The 22,421-nt window shown below is 44.7% G+C and overlaps 1 protein-coding gene across 3 annotated transcripts in view; it reads left to right on the top strand.

The window, feature by feature from the left end:
• Positions 1-887: 887 nt before the first annotated feature.
• The window catches only part of SMOC1 (SPARC related modular calcium binding 1), a 154,967-nt gene continuing 133,433 nt past the window's right edge, over positions 888-22,421 (top strand). For all 3 annotated transcript variants that reach the window (XM_057543731.1, XM_057543732.1, XM_057543733.1), the window contains exon 1: positions 888-1,241. In XM_057543731.1, coding sequence (XP_057399714.1) covers positions 1,143-1,241 — 99 coding nt within the window. In that variant the 5' untranslated portion in view covers positions 888-1,142. The remainder of the gene's footprint in view (positions 1,242-22,421) is intronic.

Here is a 22,421-nt window from a genome sequence, read left to right on the forward strand (position 1 = left end):
CCCTCTCCTGACCCATCTCTGGGGTCTTTGCACCCACACACTACACCTCAAATGCTTTTTCCTCTCTCTCCCCCCACCAGGAAACCAGCTCCCCTCTAATCTCTCCTCCCAGGGCTCCTAGGCCACAGAGAGGCTGCCTTTTGGCCTTCCAGTTCCAGGCAGGGAGCCAGGACGCTTGGGTTCTAATCCCAGATCCACCACAGGGCCACGGGTCGGCATCATCCCATACCCACAGGGGCCCTCCCCAGCATGTGCTTTCTCTCTCTTCTCGACACTGCTCCCGGGGCAGCCGCTGTAGGACTTAGTGTGTCACCCGCTGGAAGCTTGTTTGCAAGCAGCGAATGCGCCTAATCCCCACTCCCAACACCGGTCACAGCCAGCGCTCTGTGCAGATGACCTGGCGACTTCCCAGTTGTTCTTGGTGTTGATGCAGCCAGGAGGCAGATTTCTGAACCCCTCTGCGCCCTAGCACCCTCATCTGAAAAAACGAGGCTAGGAGTGATTTCCCTGCCTATTTCATCCGGCCGTTGTGACAAGTCACGTACTCGTGCTGAAAACTGTACATGCTTAAGGTGTTATCATTAGCCGGGCGGGCATTCTGGTAGGCTCAGGCTGCTGGAGCTCTCGGAGCCTTCACCAGACCCAAGGGCCAAGAGAAAGTTCCTCTTTATCCCCCTCTCTCCTGGAGCCCACTTCGGCCAAGCCACCGAGAGTCGTTCCTCAGTGGGGACGACCGCGAGCCGCCCCTCTTTCCTCTCTCCCATTGGCTTTCACCTGCCAGAGGGGCGGCTGCCACGGGCCTCTCGGCCCGTCAGTCAGGGCCGCCGGGCTCCGCCCCACGCCTCCCGGGGGTTTATAACGGGAATTCCCATGGCCCAGCTCTGGCATCCAACCTGCTGCCGCCGCGGCCCGGCCGAGCGGAGAGCACCGCACGCAGAGCACACGCTCGCGCTCAGCTCCCCTCCGGGGCGGTTCATGAGCGCGCGCTCCGACCGCAGCCTCCGCGAGCCCGCGCCGCACCGCCGCGGCCCGCCGTCGCCAGGGCCCCCCGGGGGAAGGAAGGCAGGAAGGCCGGCGCGGCCGTGCGCCCCGTGGAGCCCGCCACCCCCGCCCGCAGCCGGCTGCCCGGCCCGCCTGGCACCATGCTGCCCGCGCGCTGCGCCCGCCTGCTCGCGCCCCACTTGCTGCTCGTGCTGGTGCAGCTGTCCCCGGCTCGCGGCCACCGCACCACGGGCCCCAGGGTAAGTGCGCCCCCCAGCCGCGCGCCCACCTGCGGAAGGAGACCCAGGTCGCTGACCCTTCTCCTGGTGGTGTGTGGGGGGGAGGTGGCGGAGAGGGGGAAGGGAGGCGTCAGACCTCGTCCCCCTCCTCACCTACTACCCAGTCCCCCGCGGGCTTCTCGGCGAAGCTGCTGAAATAAAAATTTCTCCCATTGTTCCCCCCGCCTCCCCCCCCCCATTCTTTCTTGCAGCACCGATTCTGCCTGCTCCCTCCTCCCCCCCTCCCCCGCTGTCACTGGTGCGTTCTCTTTCCCAGTCTCTCCTCCCAGGGCATTTTGCTCCAAGACCCTTAGAGGTGCCTTCGCCTCCGAGGTGCCTCCTGCTGCTCGCGGTCCCGGAGCGCTGGTGCTCTTGGCAGGCGGCGGTGGGGGGCAGCTCTGCCTCCAGGGTTTTAGGTTACCCGAGAGCCACACAAGGACCTTGTGTTGTTGCTGTTTTAAAAAGCGATCGCTGCTCGTAAAACCCACAGCAGATAATTTTAACGCTCCCTCCCGCTAGGCACAGCCGCGGAGGAGGGGTAGAGGTGGAGGCTGGGGAGAGCTGGTGGAGAGAAGCTGGCAGTGTTCAAGGGTCTCTTCCCCCGCGTTCGGGCGCGGGAGGTTGAACTACTTGTTGAACCTTGGTCTGATTGGAGTTCCTGAACGATGTGAAACGTGCCAATTCTGTGCACAGGACAGGCTGTTCAGGGCATTATAAAACCTCCCGGAACCGACAGCATTGTGTGCATTGCCGGGCTAGATTATTGCTCCCATGCGCCCCATTGGTCTAATGAAGGTTTCCACTGCCTTAAAAAGTGTCCTCTTAAACCACGTAGGTGTTCATTTGATCAAACTTATCCAGACAATCTCTGGCCGAGGATTAACTTATGTCAGGGCAGTTGTCTATCGAGATAGCTGCTTGCCTCCGCCAGGCAGTGGGAGAGTCCATGTGAAAGTAGCTGGGATCTTTGTGAAAAGGTTGGCTCCTTAACCAACTCATGCTTTCCTGGATATCGTTCGGCCTAGCCTGTTGCCACCTGCTCGGATTGCAGGTTCTTTATTCATAGCTCTTGCTACCATGAGAGTCATCTTTATAGCTGTCGTGTGTGTGGGAAAAGCCTTGCAAAGCTTGACGAGCCGTAATGACTGCCCAGATGCTGGCTGATTACATCCGAGCCCGGCTATCACTGTGAGATCAGATTTGCAGCCACTTAGGAAAGAAAAGTGTTTGTCCCCGTGTTGGGCCAGCCCTTGCTTTTATGACCAGATGTGCAACAGCAGCAGTTAAAGTGCAGCCGATTAGATCCAGGGCGTGTCATAAATCCTCGACAGCAGGCATTCCCAAAGCTGGGGCAAGTCAGGGCTCCAGGAGTGACTTTTATGGATGCAGATGAGCATGCCTTTTAAATGAAGCTGCTTGGTTTGATATTAGGACTCACAGCTCTTAAACTCTGAGGTCAGGAGAGCCACGGCGTTCCCTTCAATAATTAGGAACAGTCAAGACAAGAGACGCAGACCAGAGCACCCCAACTGAAATCTGGATGCCCGCCCACTTGAGAGGCCCGGAGACAAATGGTGGGGGGCTCATTTGCTGCCGGGCGGGTCTAGCGTCTCAAGCCATATGGCTCTCCTTCCTTGCCTCCTGAATCTGGAGGAAGCAGCTCTTAGGGGAAAGCTAGGGACTTCAGGGGAAATAGAGACATTGGTTAGTTTTCCCTCCAGCTTCTTTAGTTTATTAATTTGACAGAAATGGTGGAACACAAACAGGAACTGTAAATAGGCTTGTGTGTCCCAGCTGCATTTTCTCTCTCTCTCTCCTTTCCTTTGTGTTTCACACACACACACACACACTTAGAAAGTACCAAGAGGAAGCTACTGTCTTGAGCGTGTGGTTACCTGGACACATTTATAGGCCCCATTGAAAGCCACCGCTTATGAATTCTTGAGCTGGGCACTTTCCATGATCACTTATGTTTATAAGAACAAGAAGATGGGTCTTTTTAGTGTCATTTTGCAAGTGAGACTTAGGGAGGCTAAAAAGCCTTGTTTGAAACACTCATGGTGCATCCATAGCGGTGGGAGCCAAATCCCAGTTTATATGGATGTGCAGGTCGTGTGCTTTCCATACCACCAAGAAGCTGCAGGGAGTGTTCGTCCAACTAGTCATGCCGTTCCTGTTAAATGGACATCAGGCGAGTCTGTAAGAAAGCATTATTGATGATATTTTTGGGTGTCTGTATCACTAAAGGGTGATGTCTTTGAGTTTCAACCTCTTCCAGAAGACTGCAGTTCTCTTCTGTGTCTTCTTGACGGCCTCAGAAATGTGGCCCTGGTTGTGAATGGCAGTGTCATAGGAGGAGCAGAAACATCTGGCTGTTGCAGTATTCCCTTGGGCATCCCTGGGTCTCTTCTGCTAATCTTTTGAGTGACAGAGGCTTAAGGATTGGCATCTTTTCCAGCTGGCTTTCTAGGAAACCGAGAGCATGCCCTTTCGGTTTAACTTTATCTGGCTCACTAATTGAGCTCCCCCGAGGCCTAGACCCCAATCCTTGCCCCCTTATTTGTTTCCTGCCTTCATAAAATGCCTGACATTTGTTTGACTCTGGAAACCAGCAGCTATCAAGTATCGGATTGGAGGCTATTATGTAGGAAGCACCTGATTTCTTGGCCTCTCAGCTCTGAGCAGCCACGTGGCTACCTGGGATGCTGGTCAGGAGCCTTTTAATTATGGAGGAGACAGCCATTTCTTTAATCCTGCACACTTTACTGAAAATGTTTCTGGGGAGGATTGAATGGGGGAGGGGCTCTGCCAGGCTGATGGAGTCTGACTGATGCCTGTCTTTGTCTAAACCTCTGTCCGCCCTGCAGACTGGGACCTGGGTGAGGGCAGGAATCGTGCCCGTCTTGTCCATCGGTGTATCCCCAGAGCTCAGCACAGGGCCTGGCACTTGTGAAATGAACAAATAAATGCAGATAGTGCATGTTTAACAGTGATTCACAGGTTCCACCTTCTTGGTGCAGGACTGGAGGCAGGAAATAGATTTAAGAAGTTTGAGAAGTAGGAGAAAAGGCCAAGAAGTCTAAGAAATTTTATTTCTTAATTGTTTTAGCTATATTCTTTATCTGTCCTCTCTCCTCTCACATACTTGATTCATCCTTTAAAACCTAGTTCTAGCATCATTCTCTGGGAACTTTCCTGCAAAACAGCCTTTTGGTTAGAATTGATCACTCTCACCTTTGTACAACTTCGGTATCGCTTTCACTTGTCTTCCAGCTTTTGCTAATTCTTCTACAGTGAGCATCTTGAGATCAGACCAACATCTTCATCTTCTCAGCTCTAACTTGCCCCTTCGGCACTCCACGCATAATTCTGTCTTGTTTAGTGAACAAGCTCACAACCTCTTGAGGGCAGAATAGCGATGTTATTTGTCAGTGTGCCGGTCACACTGCAAAGTGTTCTGTAAATATTTATTGAAATGAATTCGACTGTACTGTGATGTCCCTGCGGACTTCCTGCTCTCATTTAAATGTGAAATTGGTTACTTAACAAACTATTTTTTTTTCCCATTTTAGGCTTTTGTTCCTTGTTTAAAAATAAGCATGTGGGGTGGTTATAGGAGGCGTGGGGGAGGAGAGACTGAGCAAGCAGACTTGGATGGGGGAACAGGCTTTGGCTCCACCTAAACCCTTTTTAAAAAATCTTGCATTTGCCAAATGTGAAGCAGCTTGTAGACAGTTCCCTTCTATTTGACTAACCTGTCTCAGTGTCTGGACCGGGGTGGGTCCTTGTGTCTGCAGAGATGCCTTTCTTATTATCTGTGTTCAGGACAGAAACCTTTTTTTTTTCCACATGGGGGTTTTAGCTGAGAGGCTACTCAAGGTGTTAGGCCAAGAATTTGATTTAAATATTTTGATAGAGCTGACATGTGAAATTTAAAGAAATAAAACTGAAGAAGACAGGAAGAGGAAACAATCATCTTAGAAACTCTAGGAAATTCAATCAAATGGAAAACACTTTGATATTATCTCATTATCTCCTAAAGTTGAACATTCACATTTTTTTTTTTTGGTCGCCCCTCTTGGCTTGTGGGATCTTAGTTCCCTGACCAGGGATCGAACCTGAGCTCTTGGCAGAGAAAGCACGGAGCCTTAACCACTGGACCGCCAGGAAATTCCCCCAACATTCACACTTCTTACAGCCCAGGGATTCCACTCCTAGGTGTATGTGCCCAAGAGAAACTCATGTCCAGAAGGAGACATATGCAACCGTGTTCACGCTATCACAAGCCTGGAAAGAGCCCAAATACCCATCAGTTGGATGGTAGATGAATAAATTGTGATGTATTCACACAATGGAGAATTATAGTCAGTCAAAACAAATGAACAACAGTGACATGCAAAAATATGGACGCATCTGGGTAATATGATATTAAATAAAAGAAATGCACTGAAAGATGTAGCGTGACATCTTTTATAAATTTATAAATAGCTAAAATTAAATAAAAACACTTTTAGGAATACACATAGCTGCAAGAAAACTATATGAAAAGAAAAACAAGGTACACAGGATCGGGGTAGGTTAGGGTGAAGCAGAGGGATGGATTGGCCAGGAAAATCATATGGTTAGTGTAAGTTAGTATCAGTACTTTACCTTTTTTTGGGGGGGGGGCTGAGTTTGAAAGTATTTGTCCATTAGTAAAGATCAATAGCTTATTTAATAAAAAATAAGAGTGGTTCCTGCTTAGACCAATGTTGAGTGTGTCACGAACCAAAGATTATGTTTAATTCCATTCTTTGCACCTGAGGTCAGGCAAACACAAATTCCCTTTGTAGAGACTCCTTTCTTGCCTCCCTCTGCTTGCCCCTCCCCCTTTCCAGATGTGCATCTTAGAAAATACCACGTTGGGGAGTGATGATTGGTTTTTCTTTGAATTCTTGGCTGGTTAGAGCAGGGGCCCCAACCCCCGGGCAGAGGAGGACTGGTAGCGGTCCTTGGCCTGTTAGGAACCTGGCCGCACAGCAGGAGGTGAGCGGCGAGCGAGCGAGCGAAGCTTATCTGCCACTCCCCCTTGCTCCCCATCGCTCGCCTTACCGCCTGACCCATCCCCGCCCCCATCCGTCCGTGGAAAAATTGTCTTCCACGAAACCGGTCCCTGGTCCCAAAAAGGTTGGGGACCGCTGGGTTATACCCAGAGCCGGCCCAGGCTCCGGCGTAAATATCTACATCAGCTGGCTGATGAGCTCATTTGTAAAGCTGAGCTCACGGTAGGCAGTCTTCTCTCTCCCTTGCTTAGGGGGATCAACCCTGTACTTCTGAGTCCCCAGCCCTGCAGAGTAGAAAAGTTCACCAGCTGACGCTTGGGCCAGAAGCCTTATTTGCCAGCGGGGGTGGGGAAGGCGTGTTTCGGGCTGATCCCTGCCTTCATTCCAACCTCCTCCCTCGCCTGCCTTGGCAGAGGCTGGGGAGGGGAGCATGGCCCCGCTTAGCAGGTACAGGGCACCCTTTCTCTCCCGACCACATAGAGATCTATTGTTTAAGCAGCCAAGTTCCTGGCATTGCTGGGGGGGGGGTATCTCCGTGTGGAGGGCCCCTTCCTCCTGAGCTTGTCACCGCGGAGCAGTTTGGGAGAGGACAAGGGTTAAGCTGCGGATGGGAAATCGATCGGAGCTGCTCGTGAGGCATGCCAAACAGGGTTAGCATTGTACATATGTGCCGTGCAGGAGCCCTGAGTCACTGAGGGGATAGGAGAACTGGATCTCCACCGACACTCCCAACGGCCTCACAGAGACGCCAAAGCGACATAGGTCAGTATAGCATAGCAATTAACTGGATTTCCTTCTGCACCTGACGTCATTCTAAACTCAATTGCTAGATCACAAATTAATCTTACCTTTGGCAGACATCTAAGCACCTTAGGTGTGGAGCTCTGTGTACTTCCCAGCCGTTGCCTCGATTGATTTCGGCCTCCTTTTTCTGGAGCCAAAGCAAAGCAGCCTCTACAAAGCAGGAAAGGCCACTCAGAAGAGCTGGAGTCTCAGAAGAGCCCCTGTCACCATCACGGAGGACCAGGACGGAGCCAGGTTCTGGGAGATAGTGTGTCAGGTGCTTTGAAACCTGACAAATACGCTGCAAATGTGAGCAACTGTGCCCCTTCCCCTTAAAAACCATTTCTCACTGCAGCATTGATCTGATTCCGTTAGATAAGGGCCAAACGTTTTGTCTGTTTGTTTGTTTTAAAGTATTGGCAGTGGAGAAAAACTGGACCCACTTCCCAGAATGGTTCATTTGTAGGACTAGATAGCATCTCTAAGACAGCGCTGGGAGTTAAAAATATTTTGGGGGCATATTTATCATGCATCTCTTCTTGAAAAATTCTGCAAAGCCCCAGGAGAGAGGACACAAAAGTAGTAACAAGTAAGAGGGTGAGGTGGGCAGTGTTATAAAAGGACATCGAGCCTGCTTTCAGGTGCACAGTGCCCCTGACTGGCTCAAAAACAACGACTCCAACGACTCCCCTTCGTCAGTGGTGCTGTCCGATAGACCTTTTTGCTAGGATGGAAATGTTCTACATCTGCACTGTCCAATATTAGACACATGTGGCTATTGAAGGGTTTTTTGTGGGTTTGTTTGTTTTTGTGGGGTTTTTTGCTATTAAATTTTAAATGTGGTAAGTAAAACTGAGGAACTGACTTTTAAACTTAATTTGATTTCAATTAAGTGTAAATGTTAATAGCCACGTGTGGCTAGTGGCTGTCATACTGGACAGTGTCGGTCTCTCACCGAGGTGCCCAGCCTTACCTCTCACTGTATATCCCCACCCTCATGTGCCCCAGACTTCGGTTGCACTGAACCGCATTGCATTTCCTGACCTCTCCTTCCCTCCTCATCTCTGTCTGTCAGAATCCCGCTCATCATTCAAAAGCCTCCACACAGTCCTCCCAGCCTCGCCCCAGGAAGGGTTCTCTCACCCACTGTGCTTTGCTTACCCCTGGGGCAGTGCGTGTCCCCATCTGCCCTGTATTCTAGCTGACCGTAGAGGGAGGGTAGTGCGGCAGCCTCAGCACAGGCTTCGGAGGTAGACAGACCCAAGATTGAGTCTGGCTCTGCCACTGTGAGCCTGGGTTAGTAACTTAACCTGTTGGGTCCTCGGTTCCCTAGTTTGTCCAATGGAAGGCATAGCATCTATGTTCCAGGGTGGAGGGAGGATGAAGTGGGAAGTCTTAGCTTCCTATTCCAATTCCTACTCCTATACCTATTCCTGTTGTAACACATAGTACAAACCTAGTGGCTTAAGCAACACAAATTTTTGGAGGTCTGAAGTCTGACACAGGTCTCACTGAGTTAAATAATCAGTAGAGCTGAGTTCCCTTCTGGAGGCTCCAGGGGAGAATCCATTTTCGTGCCTTTTCCAGCTTCTAGAAACTGCCTGCATGCCTTGGCTTGTAGCCCCTTTTCACCTTCAAAGCCAGCAATAGCTGGTCAAGTCTTTTTCATGCTGCCATCTCTCTGGTTCTGACTCTTCTGCTTCCCTCTTCTCCACTTAAGGACCTTGTGATTTCTGACACTTGGGCCACCAGGAGAGCCCAGACTGTTCTCCTTATTTTAAGCTCAGCTGATTAGCAACCTTAATTCCTCCTTGCCATATACTGTAGCACTATTAGGATTAGGACGTGGGCATCTTTTGGGGGGCCATTATTTTGCCTACCACATTCATTAAGGGTCTGATACAGTGCCTGGCTCATAGAGGGTGCTTGATAAGTGGGGGCCATTATTATGACCTTCATCTATGAGTTTCTTTCGTTTTAGTGTGGGAGTCTTGCAATGGTGGTGTTTCTTAATTTTCTTTATAGACTCTATCCTGTTCAAGAAGAAGTGCTTAGTAAATATTTATTGAATAACAGAATTTTTGGTAAATGTAGATTATTTCTTTCCTTGTAAAGAAATATTACACAGTAAAAAGAAGTAAAATGCAGCCCAAAATACATAATCCCCTTTGTGCAAAAAAAAAAAAAAAAAAGTTGGCTTATGATTTTTTACGGAACTAGAACAAAAAAATCTTAAAATTTGTATGGAGACACAAAAGACCCCGAATAGCCAAAGCAGCCTTGAGGGAAAAAAACGGAGCTGGAGGAATCAGACTCCCTGACTTCAGACTATACTACAAAGCTACAGTAATCAAGACAATATGGTACTGGCACAAAAACAGAAACATAGATCAATGGAACAAGATAGAAAGCCCAGAGATAAACCCACACACCTATGGTCAATGAATCTATGACAAAGGAGGCAAGGATATACAATGGAGAAAAGACAGTCTCTTCAATAAGTGGTGCTGGGAAAACTGGACAGCTACATGTAAAAGAATGAAATTAGAACACTCCCTAATGCCATACATAAAAATAAACTCAAAATGGATTAGAGACCTATATGTAAGACCAGACACTATAAAACTCTTAGAGGAAAACATAGGAAGAACACTCTTTGACTAAATCACAGCAAGATCTTTTTTGATCCACCTCCTAGAGTAATGGTAATAAACACAAAAATAAACAAATGGGAGCTAATGAAACTTCAAAGCTTTTGCACAGCAAAGGAAACCATAAACAAGACGAAAAGACAACCCTCAGAATGGGAGAAAATATTTGCAAATGAAGCAACTGACAAAGGATTAATCTCCAAAATTTACAAGCAGCTCATGCAGCTCAAAATCAAAAAAACAAACAACCCAATCCAAAAATGGGCAGAAGACCTAAATAGACATTTCTCCAAAGAAGATATACAGAATGCCAACAAACACATGAAAGAATGCTCAACATCACTAATCATTAGAGAAATGCAAATCAAAACTACAATGAGGTATCACCTCACACCAGTTAGAATGGGCATCATCAGAAAATCTACAAACAACAAATGCTGGAGAGGGTGTGGAGAAAAGGGAACCCTCTTGCACTGTTGGTGGCAATGTAAATTGATACAACCACTATGGAGAACCGTATGGAGGTTCCTTAAAAAACTAAAAATAGAATTACCATATGACCCAGCAATCCCACTACTGGGCATATACCCAGAGAAAACCATAATTCAAAAAGACACATCCACCCCCCAGTGTTCATTGCAGCACTGTTTACAATAGCCAGGTCATGGAAGCAACCTAAATGCCCATCGACAGACGAATGGATAAAGAAGAGTGGTACATATATACAATGGAATATTACTCAGCCATAAAAAGGAACAAAATGGGGTCATTTTTTGAGACGTGGATGGATCTAGAGACTGTCATACAGAGTGAAGTAAGTCAGAAAGAGAAAAACAAATATCGTATATTAACGCATATATGTGGAACCTAGAAAAATGGTACAGATGAACCAGTTTGCAGGGCAGAAATTGTGACACAGATGTAGAGAACAAACGTATGGACACCAAGGGGGGGGAAGCGGCGGGGGGTTGGGGGTGGTGGTGTGATGAATTGGGCGATTGGGATTGACATGTATACACTGATGTGTATAAAATTGATGACTAATAAGAACCTGCTGTATAAAGAAATAAATAAAATTAAATTAAAAAAATTAAAAAAAAACTAATACTAAACTTTCTTTGGGTTATTTGTATGGAAATATGTTAATATAAATGTTTCAGACATTACATGAAATTCCTAAAAATCTTATATATTCTGGTATAATGTTATAAATCATAATTCTAGTTATTATTTTAAAATGTATATCTCAGAAATAACTAAATATCTTGTCAATTGCATTATTATGAACTTTCATCAAATCTTTAACCGTGGTCATTTTTAAGTCTTTTGTCATTTACAGACAGTTCTGGGTGTACTCTGATGCTTTTGCAAATATGTTCCTATAAAAGGGTTTCATCTTCAAGGAATTCATGGAAAAGACTCTGACAAGTACAGGTTTCTGGTAACTGACTATACTGCTGAACTGAATGAATAAGCATTTTCAGAACTCTAATGGAAAACTGATGAATTCATAAAAGTGCTAACAAAAGATCAAGATAAAAAAAATTAATTACATGGGACTGAGTGAACTGATGAGGATGATTATAATTTTTGTGACTTTCTGTTTGAATAAAAAAAAATTGATGACTAATAAGAACCTGCTGTATAAAAAAATAAATAAAATAAAATTCAAAAAAAAAAGTTGGCCTATGTATAGAAAAATTGTGTGGATTATATGTCATGCTGTTAATGGTGGTCATCGGGGGGTATTCCATTTCTATGGGATGCATCTTAGTAATTATTAAAATAATTTTGTTCACAATGAGCATATTTTAATCTTAGAGGAAAATAATGAAGATTAAAACATGCATGATTGAAAGAAATCCCCAAAGCTGTCTCAATCCAGCCCGATCCCCATCTACATCAGACACAGCCAGCTCGTGTTCATGTTGGGTTGATTTTTAGGGTTAGTAACTATTAGTGCCAGGCATCCGACTCCATTTCTGCATGCTTTGAACTCAGTCTGCTTTAAAGGAGAGTTTTCAATTAACCTCAGCAGGATGTAACTGTAAAAAATGCATTTATTGATGCTGGTGGGAATATAAATTAGTCCAATCACTTTGTAGAATTAACAGTTGAAGTTGCACACACTCTCTGAGCTTGTAATTCCACTCCGGCATATACCCTAGAGAAACGCGCTGAAATGTATACTAAGAGACATGTTTAAGCATGTTCACAGCAGTAATTTTTGGTAGTAGCAAACATTGTAAACCAGCTAACTGTCCATCAACAGGAGACGAGAAATAGAAATTTTGGTATATTCAAATAGTGGAATGTTATACAGTGCTGAAACTAATATAAAGCACCACTCATTATTATGGATCAATTTCATAATCAAAATGCGGGTGAAAAAAGGCAAATTGTAGAATACATATGTTATGCTGCTATTTATATGAAGGATGAAAGCATGTGACAACTATACGTATTTTATTTAGGGGTGCAAATAAAAAATGTATGAAAATTAAGGGCAATGGTAACTCTGAAGCTCAGGTTATAGTGGTTACCTAGGGTGCGAGGGCAGGAGGGAGAGAAACATTGGTTGGTAATGTTTTATGTTTTTAAAATGGAAGGTGAGTACATAGATATTTAAATTCCTTTTTGTATGTATTACATAATACATCATAAGATTTTCCATAAAAGATAAAAATGCCTTTGGATAGATCACAACAAAGTTTTAAGAGCAAATAATAAGTGTTGCTTCTGCACGGGGTCCTCTGCTCCAAGCCGCTGATCTTATGTTTCCTTTCCCCTGAAGACAGTGCTCAGGGCCGTTCAACCAAACTTGTGACCCCATTGCCTCAAGTGCTGGCCACCTCCTTCCTGCCCTCGTGAGGCCCTAAGGTCATGCCTCCTCCCCTGAGGTGGGCCAGGTGGGTGCAGGTGCAGTGTCCTTCTTCCGCCCCTGCCTGGTGGGACCTCTGCTCTTTTTGCTGTACTTGCTCTCCCCTGATAATTAGAGCTGAGGTTGATCATTTTCTCAAATTTATTGGGCATTAGTTAGGGTTGCCAGAGTTGGCAAATGAAAAGTAGGATTGCCTAAATTGTAAATTACATAAATTGGAATTTAGATAAACAACAAATAGTGTTTTAGAATAAGTATGGCCCAAATTATTTGTTATTTATCTGAAATTCAAATTTAACTGGGTATCCTATACTGTATCTGGCAGTCCTACATTAGTTCCTTTTCTTCCGGGAATCATCTGTCCCGAATTTTTGCTGATTTTTCAAACAGGAGTGGTAGTTTGTTTTTTTTTTTTCACTTCACAGACTGACTTGGGAAGAGATTTTTTGTTTTTGTTTTTTGTTTTTAAAATACTAAGATATTAACCTGTTTTGCTGTCATGTCTGGCAAATGCCTTTCATTATGAAAAGACACTGGTTTCAATCTTCTACATTTTACATCTTTATGTAACTCATCTGTCATTATGGTTTCTGTCTTTAGTGTCAGGATGAGAAAGGTCTCTCCCTGCTAAGATCATGGAAATTAAGGTGAATAAGTTTATGAAGGCTCAGATTGCACAAGCAGCAACAAATACAATACACAGGTCAAACATTGATTTAATGTTTGATATGAATTTATATAGTATTTTCTGTGAATTAAACTTCTTAATGTAACCCTGTGGAAGGAGTGCTTGTCCTGTGTTTCAGAAATTCTCAGTAACATTTGGAAAGAAGATGTGTCAACCAGAAGTATTCTGTCAAGGTAATTACTTGGGGAAATTTAGATAGAAAGTGTTACTTTGAGTAAACAGGCTTTCTTGGAAATGACACTAGGACTTTTGGCAAAGAGCTTAGACTCTCCTTCATCTTTGGGTCCTTTCCATTCATTAAAAAAACTTTTCTATGTTATGAAAACGTCCAAATATATACAGAAAAGCAGAGACTAGCATTAGTGAATTCTTATGGACCCCTCACACAGCTCCAACAAAGAACAACTCCTGGCCAATCTCGATTCTTCCACCCATCCTCTTGTCCTCCGATCACATTATTTTGAAGCAAGTTCAGACATTATATCTTATCATCCATAAATATTTTCATATATATCTCTAGAAGAAAAAGACATTAAAAAACACCTAACCACAAAACCACATCACAACCAAAGAATATTAACAACCACCCCTTAATATAGGGATTACAATGTAGAATTCAATCAACATTCAAATCTCCCTGATTATGTCTCAGATCAAGATTCAATTAAGGTCCACGTATTGGCTTCTCTGTATCTTTATCCTCTTTTAATCCACGAGTTTCCTCTCCACCTCCTTTTTTTTTTTTTTTTTTTTTTTAAAGATTTATTTTTTTATTGATTAATTGATTGATTGCTATGTTGGGTCTTCGTTTCTGTGCTAGGGCCTTCTCTAGTTGTGGCAAGCGGGGGCCACTCTTCATCACGGTGCGCGGGCCTCTCACCACCGCGGCCTCTCTTGTTGCGGAGCACAGGCTCCAGACACGCAGGCTCAGTAATTGTGGCTCACGGGCCCAGCCGCTCTGCGGCATGTGGGATCTTCCCAGACCAGGGCTCGAACCCGTGTCCCCTGCATTAGCAGGCAGACTCCCAACCACTGCGCCACCAGGGAAGCCCTTTCCACCTCCTTTTAACTTTGTAATTTATTTGTTGAATAAACAGGTGTTCTAGGGTTTTCCACACTAGCTTTTGCTGATTACATTTCCATAGAGTTGTGTAACATGTTCCTGTACCCTTTATATTTCCTGGAAAATGATAGTGAGATCCAGAGGCTTGATCAGATGTAGATTTGATATATTTTCGGGCAAGTATGTTTCACGGCAGTTGGTGTGTACTTCCATGAGGAGGCACATAACATCTGTGATATTAGCACCCAGCGATGGTCATTTTGGAACCCATTAATTTGTTAGGTGTTGTCACTGAGTTTTAAACAAGTAATAGGTGATACTGAAAAGCACTTCTACCTTTTGTGTGGCATTGCCGTCTTTCCGTCTCTGTGTTGGCATGGAGGGGTACAGAGGAAGGGGGCCTGGGCACCAATGTTCCCTTCTCAGCAGTGGCCTCCCAGTGGGGAGGCTGCATGTGACCCCAGCACTGTGAGAGAAACTCTGCCTGAGCTCTTGGTTGGTGGCCTAGGAAGGGAGTCTCTTTGGTTTCTGGTGGAAATGGTAAGAGCTTGAGGGAGCTGGTTTTACTCTCTGGTGCTAATCGGGAGGCCTTTGAAGTGTAACTGTAGATCAGCTTTGTGTGTGATCTTTGGTACGTACACATTAGTTGGGAATGTATCTTGTAAGAAACAGATACCATGTTTTGAACTGGCTTATCCAATGAAGGGGATTCATTGGCTCCAGTAATAGAAGATACAGATACAAAGTAGGTTTCAAGATTGGTTTGATTGGGTGACTTAACGGTGTTATCAAACACTCAGTGCGTTTATGTCTCTTCCCTCCGCCTTTTTGTGGTGTCTGTTTAATCTGAAGCCTAGCTTTTCCTGGTGGCAGAATTGCTGCAGTGGTTCCACGCTTCATATCTAAACATCTCACTTTCTAGGGGAGGGAAGAGAGAATTGGCTTCCAGTCACCCTTTCCTAGATACTCTCAGAAAACTTTGGCTCTTAGCTTATTGATCTAAGTTGAATCAAATGCCCATTTTTAACCAACCCCTTTGGCCAGGAGAGTGCTGTGCTGTGAGTGACATAGGCCTAGATTTCTTAGACTGATCTCTGTGCAGGGTAGGAGAGAAGATACCCAGTTCTGGAGCTGGCAGTCAGGTGATTTTTCCTACCTCCTCCTGACCACATGGCTGTATAAGGTGGAAGGGTGGAAAGGATGCTGGGGCAACAAGCACAGTATCCATCTGGGGATTTGTCGCATTCGTAGCCCAGCAGAGTGGTGGGTGGGACGTGTGGTGAGAGGTGTGCAGACATTCATGGTCAGAGCCCAGAGAGGGAGATCTCCTGTTACTGTGTGACCAGTCCCCTCATCATTACAGGAAGAATAAGTGACCTCCAAGGTGACCACCAGGGCAGACATCCCAAGGTTAGGAGCTGATAAGAAAAAGGGAACGTAGGAAAAGTTTGGATACTTTCAGAGTAGAATCGGCCAAATGAAGATGATTCCAGAGAGCCCCCAACATGAGGAGAACATGACCACATAGTCCCATAATTGGAAGGAATCTCAGGGGTCCTTCATTTTACATGAGGTAAGGACTGTCCTGAGTCCACACAGCTAACTGGTGGCAGAGCCGGAGCCAGACCCCAGATCTCCACTCTCCATTGCTCTGTCCCTGACTTTTCCATTCAAAGATGTCCTGGAGGACTTGGGAAAGTGGCAAAAGTCTGGCCAACGGGAGGAAATAGCCTGAATTTTAGGAGAGGATTATATTTCTGAGTTGCCTTTGGCCAATCCACCAATGTACAGTGGTTGGAACATGTGGCCAAAAAACTCAGGACATGCAGAATCTTCACCATCCATGTTATTATACCTTCCATTTCATAGGGTTCTGGTTTCTCAGTCCCTAAAAGACATGGATTCCGGTTTCTGCAAATTCTGAAGGTTTCAGTTAAGAAATGTGCAGCTGAGCAAATAGAACAAGTCACCCGCGATACATACAGTTTGAAGTGAAGGTAGATCTTGGTGTAAGACTCTTCATGCTTGTCACTAGCGATGCAATCAGTACAGACGTGCCCAAATTAAATGGCAAGTGGTCTAGAGCACAGGGAATGTGTTTTTTGGTTGGTGCAATATTTTCCTGGGAGACCTTTTAAAATCAATACTCAATTTGAGGGTTGACGTGGAAACCCTTTGTGTTTGTTGAAGAGCGTCTGACAATGTCCAGGGCTCTCCTTCTGTGGATGGTTTTTCCCTGCCTCTTGGGGCAGATTCACATCTGCGCTGGCCCAGGCAGCCTGAAGTCAGGAGCTGCACAGAGGACAAGATGCGTCATTTCCATCCTTCTCATCTTTTCCTTTGCTTTGAGGATCACGTGCCCTCTCCTAGTGGTGTGTTATTGTACTTTCTTCTCCCGTCAAGGGAGAGGCTTAGAAAAAGACTGGGCCCACATCTGTTGCTGATTCGCAGTTTGTATCTTTTCTTTCATTAAAGCTGCATTTACCTGGAGAATGAAATGCACCTCCCGTCTCACTGTTGGGTGACGGGAGAAGTCTGAGCTGTTACCATTCGAGGTTTTCTTGCCCATCCAGAGTCAGTGCAGAGTAGTGGTTTGGGGGCCAAAGAGACCTAAGATTAAGCTACTTTCTGCTGGCTCTGCTGCTTTCTAGCTGTTGTGTCCTTGGGCAAATTAACTAACCTCTAAGCTTCAGCTTCCTTATCTGTAATTTGAAGATATCGTGTACCTCATTGGGTCATTGTGGAGCTTAAATGAAGTAATGGCAGGAGGCTCAGTAAATGTTAACTATTCATAAAAAGAACAGAGGTAACAAGAAAGATGACTCATAGGAGAACCAAACGTTTTTTCCCTATAGTTTTCCCCCTTGGAATTAAAGCTAAAAAGCTCATCAATATGTCGAAGATGTCTAATTTGTGGTTCTATTTCCTTTTGTTTAAAACAAAGCTAGTTTTTTTTGTGCAATAAATCAAATATCTCCCTCCTCCTATGCCTTTCTCTACCCAATATAGGTCAGGAGGACCCCCTCATGGAAACGTGTGGAGGAAAGATGCTCTTTGGCGAGATCTTCCTCCATATGCCATGTGGCCATGTCTTCTCCAGACAACTCTACACTGTCTCCTTCCTGAAGTCTTCTTTCATTTTCTTTCTTTCCTGGCATGGTAGGTTGCTGGTGAGAGGTGACCAGAAGGCCCTGCTGATGTGCCCTCCTCATTATTTCTGAGCTCAGGGTTAGGCTGCCCAGTGACTGCCCAGTACGTGCCCAGATCCGGTCCCCAGGCAAATTCCATGGAGCTAGAGGAGCAGCGCCTGGTTTTTCTAGGCCTCCTCCTCCTCTCACTGGATGCCTAGCTTTCCCTTACCTGGGGTTGGAAAGCCAGTCCCATCAGAGCCTGTGGGTGGGCCTGCATCTGATCTCCAGGCTGCTTTTAGAGCACTTCAGAAACAAAAATCCTCGCGGTTAGCATGATTTCTTGGAGGGCTATTTCCAGATAAGGTGGCTTGTGCCAACCACACCCACTTTTTTCCATCTAAATACTTTTAATTGCTGTATTTAGACCATTGACATTTAAAGTGATTATTGATATCTTTGAATTAATATCGCCCATATTTGCTACTGTTTTCTATTTGTTGTTCATGTTCTTTGTTCCTATTTTTGTCTTCCACTTTTTTTTCTGCTCTTGTGTTTTTAATTGAGCATTTTACATGATTTCATTTTCTCTCCTTTCTTAGAATATCAACTCTCTCTCTCTCTCTCTCTCTCTCTCTCTATATATATATACATATTTTTTTTTTACTTTTTTTGTAGGTGCACTAGAATTTGCAATATACCTTTACAACTAATTCAAGTCCACTTTCAAATAACACCATACTGCTTCACGGGTGGTGCAAGTACCTTATATAATAACAAAGTATTCCTAATTCCTCCCTCCTGTCCCTTGTATCATTGCTGTCATTCATTTCACTTATACATAAGCTATCATCATTGAATACATTGTTGCTATTATTATTTTGAACAAATTGTTATCTGTTAGATCAAATAAGAATAAGAAAAATAAAAATTTTTATTACTTCTTTAATGCTACTCCTTTCTTTATGTAGATCCAAGTTTCTGACTTAAGGAATCTTCTTTCTCTCTGAAGACCTTCTTTTATCATTTCTTAACTAATTCCCTCAGTTTTTGTCTGAGAAAGTCTTTACTTCTTCATTTTTGAAGGATAATTTTGTAGGATACAGAATTCTAGGTTGATTTTTTTTTCTATTCCTCTCAACACTTTAAATATTTCATTTCACTGTCTTCTTTCTCACTTGGATGGTTTCTGAGGAGAACCCTAATGTAATTGTTATCTTCGCTTTTTTATAGGTGAGGTGTTTATTTCTTCTGGCTTTTTAAAAGATTTTTTTCTTTACCTTTGATTTTCTGCACTTTGAATATGAAATGCTTAGGTGTAGTTTTTTGGAATTTATCTTGCTTGGTGTTCTCTGAGCTTCTTAAACCTGTGGTTTGGTGTCTGATGTTTATTTGGGGAGAATTCTCAATTTTTGTTTCTTCAAATATTTCTTCTGTTCTGTCTTTTTTCTCCTTCTGATATTCCCATTGCATGCATGTTATGCCTTTTGTAGTTGTCCAATAATTCTTGTATATTATGTTCTTTTTTTTTTTAGTCTTTTTTTTCTTTGCTTTTCAGTTTTCTGTTTGAAGTTTCTATTGCTATATCCTCAAGCTCAGAGATTCTTTCCTCAGTTAGGTCCAGTCCACTAATAATCCCATCAAAGGCGTTCTTAATTTCTGTTACAGTGTTTATCTCTAGCATTTCTTTGGGATTCTTTCTTAGAAGTTCCATTTCTCTCCTCACATTACCCATCTATTCTTGCATATTGTCTGCTTCTTCCATTAGAGCCCTTAGCATACTAATCATAGTTTTTAAAAAGTCCCTGATCTGATAATTCGAACATCTCTGCCATATCTGAGTCTGGTTCCAGTGGTTGCTCTGTCTCTTCAAATTATGTTTTTTCCGTTTTAGTAAGCCTTGTAATTTTGAATTGAAAGTCAGACATGATATACTGGGTAGAAGTGACTGTAAATAAATAGACCTTTAGCGGTATGGTGGTGAGGTGTAGGGGCCAGGGAAGTGTTCTACAGTCCTATGATTAGGGCTCAGTCTTTTAGTGAGCCTGGGCCTCTGGACTGTGAACTTCACAAGTGCTTCTCAGTGTCTTCCTCTCCTTAGGTGGGCGGGATGGCTAGAGGGGGCTGGAATTGGGTATTTCTCTTCCCCCCAGGTTGGTTAGGCTCTGATAAAACCCCAGTGAGTTAGGCCCTGGTAAAATAGTTTCTCTGGAGGGCAGGCCTCGTTAACAGCATGAACAGAATGCTCTGGCTATTTCAAAAAGGCTGCTTCTCCTCCTGCTGGAAGCATGAAAGGATTTTTCTCTGATATTTGTTGTGAGACCCTGGGACATATTGTTGCCTGTCTCCAACACCCAAAGGCTCTCCCCTTGTATTAACTGTGAAAAACCTGATAACCAGGTATTCCCCAGAGCTAAAGCAAGTCCGTTATGCATCACAGTGTAGATTGCTTGCCCATACCTGTCCTAACCAAGGCTGGTTGGGCTCATGACCATATAACCCCAATAGCTTGGTCCAACTCATGGAGCGTTTAATTTTGCCAGCTCTGAGCACCTGAGACCCAGCAGATAAGAATCTTGTTACATCCTGTACCTGTGCATTTCTTAAAGAGTATATTTCCTAAAGTATAGTCTGTAGCTCACCTGAGATGCTGCAGGGTCCAGGAATCTGCATTTCTAAAAAGTACCACAGGTGATTCTCATGCATACTCTAGTTTGAGGCTTCTTTAGGCTAAAATTTTAGAAAGGAATAAAGTCTATCAGGCGAGGACTGGAATCCATGGCCTATGCAACCTGTGACTTAAAAGAACATAAACAAATGTAAATTCCATTTGCTCTTGCCGGTAGTTACTTACATATATCAAGACAAGCTCCCTGGAAGGAAGGGAGCTTCTTGAAGTCTCTGGCCTCTACACTTCCAAGTGTTAGGTTCATGTTTGAGGGTAGAGGAGCATCTTGTTTTGGGGTTGGAGCCATTCCTGTACTGGCATGAAATTGAGAATCTTATCTGGGCAGCAGTTCTAAAAGGTTAGTGTCCAATTCCGTGGAAGACAAGTCTTAAGGGCCACGTGCAACTGCTTTACCACATGATAAAATTTAAAACGAAGATTGCTTTTTCCAGTTCCTTGTCCCATACTCAGGAGAAGTCCGTGAAGATGAAAAGATGAAAGCTCCAATGTAGATTTGTACAGCAGAGTCCAAGAGGTTCCAAAGAGACAGAGTGCTTGGATTTCTCCATGACCATCTTTGCTTCCTGTACCCGAGGGCTTTGGATCTGAGCACAGCTCTAGTTAGGGAGGGGTATTTTGATTCATTCTCTCATTCATTTATTCATTTATGAGTTGGCCCTTAATGGGACTGTGGGAGGCAAAGGGGAAATTGTGTTTGCATCTGATCCAGAAAAACCACTGAGTTAAAAGACAAAGCATTCTGCTTCCTACTAGGGAGGGGCATCTTTGGGAGCAATGTGACAAATGCCCGAGAAAGGACATCTTTTGCCAGATGGAAGAATTGTGCAAGTGCATGGCGCCGAAGGCTTTGTCTGACGTCTTTGTTTTTCAGATGTGCAACAAGTCATTCAATGGTTCACATACTACCCCACTGGGAAACCGGGACTTTTCAGCTGGCATAGTTGCATGATGCATTAGGAGAGAGCCGTTCTTCACTGCATTCTGTGGGGACTCTGCCCTGTGACCTATTGAGAAACCGATTGTAGTAAACATCCGTGGTTTTGGTCTGCTTAATATCTACTCGCTCTTTCCTGGTAATAGAATCTCTACCTTCTTCTGGGAGAAACCCCTCCCTTACTCTCAGTCCCCATCACGAAGTGCACTGCTCCCACCTCCCAGTTGCTGGGTGTGGGTATGACCTGGGCTTGGTCAATGAGTGTGTGCTGTCTCTCGGGTCAGGGATGGTCATGAGACACAAGCTGGGCCCATGAATTCAATTCTGGGACTTTTTGTTGCAACTGTTGGGGAAGAGAAACTCTTGGTTGGGCTGGGACACTGTGAGGATGCAGGCCTAGAGTGGTTGGTAGTCACTTGGTCCTGATGAATGAACAGCTGGCCGGAGAATAAAGCCAGCACAGAGCAAAACAAAGCTGAGAGAGGAAAGAGACAGATTTCTGATAATATGTTGTGAGCATCCGGATACAGCTAGGCTTAAAGCTCCCCTGTTTCTCCCATTTATGTGTGCCAATAGCTTTCTGTGGTGGATAAAGCATGGCCACAGTTTTTCTGTGGCTCCTTCCTTTAAGAGGTGGAACCTATGGCCCCACCTCTTGAATCTGGGCTGGCCTGTGTCTTGCTTTGACTCATATAATGTGTTGAGAGCAACCCTGTGTGAGTTCTGGAGACTGGGCCTCAAGGGGCCTTGCAGCTTCTGCCTTCACCCTCTTGGACTTTTGCCCTGAGGCCACCATGTAAGAAAGTCAGTCTTTCTTACATGAGTGGCCATGTGCAGGAGAACAGGAGTGCTCTAGCCAACTGCTGGTACCAATTGCCCACCATGTCAGGGAGGCCAGCTTGGACCTTCCAGCCTCATGGGCGTTCCAGCTGAATACAACTGCATGAGTGAAACTAGCAGAGGAAGATCCCAGTCAGCCCACAGAATCATAAATTGTTATTTCAAGCCACTAAATCTTGGAGTGGTTTGTTATACATCAATAAATAGCTCATATACTCCTTTTTTGGCTCAAGTCAGTTTGATGTTATTTGCTGTCATTTGCAACAGAGACTGATTTGCAACAGTTCTGACTGATGTAGTTATGTCATAAACTAAGCTTTACAAGAAATGGACCTTTGTGGAACTTCTTCCCACCTCTGCCGTCGAGGCAGTGAAATCAGCTGTCTCCATCTAGATCTTCACTTGTTGGGTGTGTGCATGAACTCACTTGTTGGTGGAATGCATTTCTTGCTCGTGTTAGGAA

This window comes from Balaenoptera acutorostrata, chromosome 3, assembly GCF_949987535.1.
Source record: "Balaenoptera acutorostrata chromosome 3, mBalAcu1.1, whole genome shotgun sequence".
Taxonomy (NCBI): Eukaryota; Metazoa; Chordata; class Mammalia; order Artiodactyla; family Balaenopteridae; genus Balaenoptera; species Balaenoptera acutorostrata.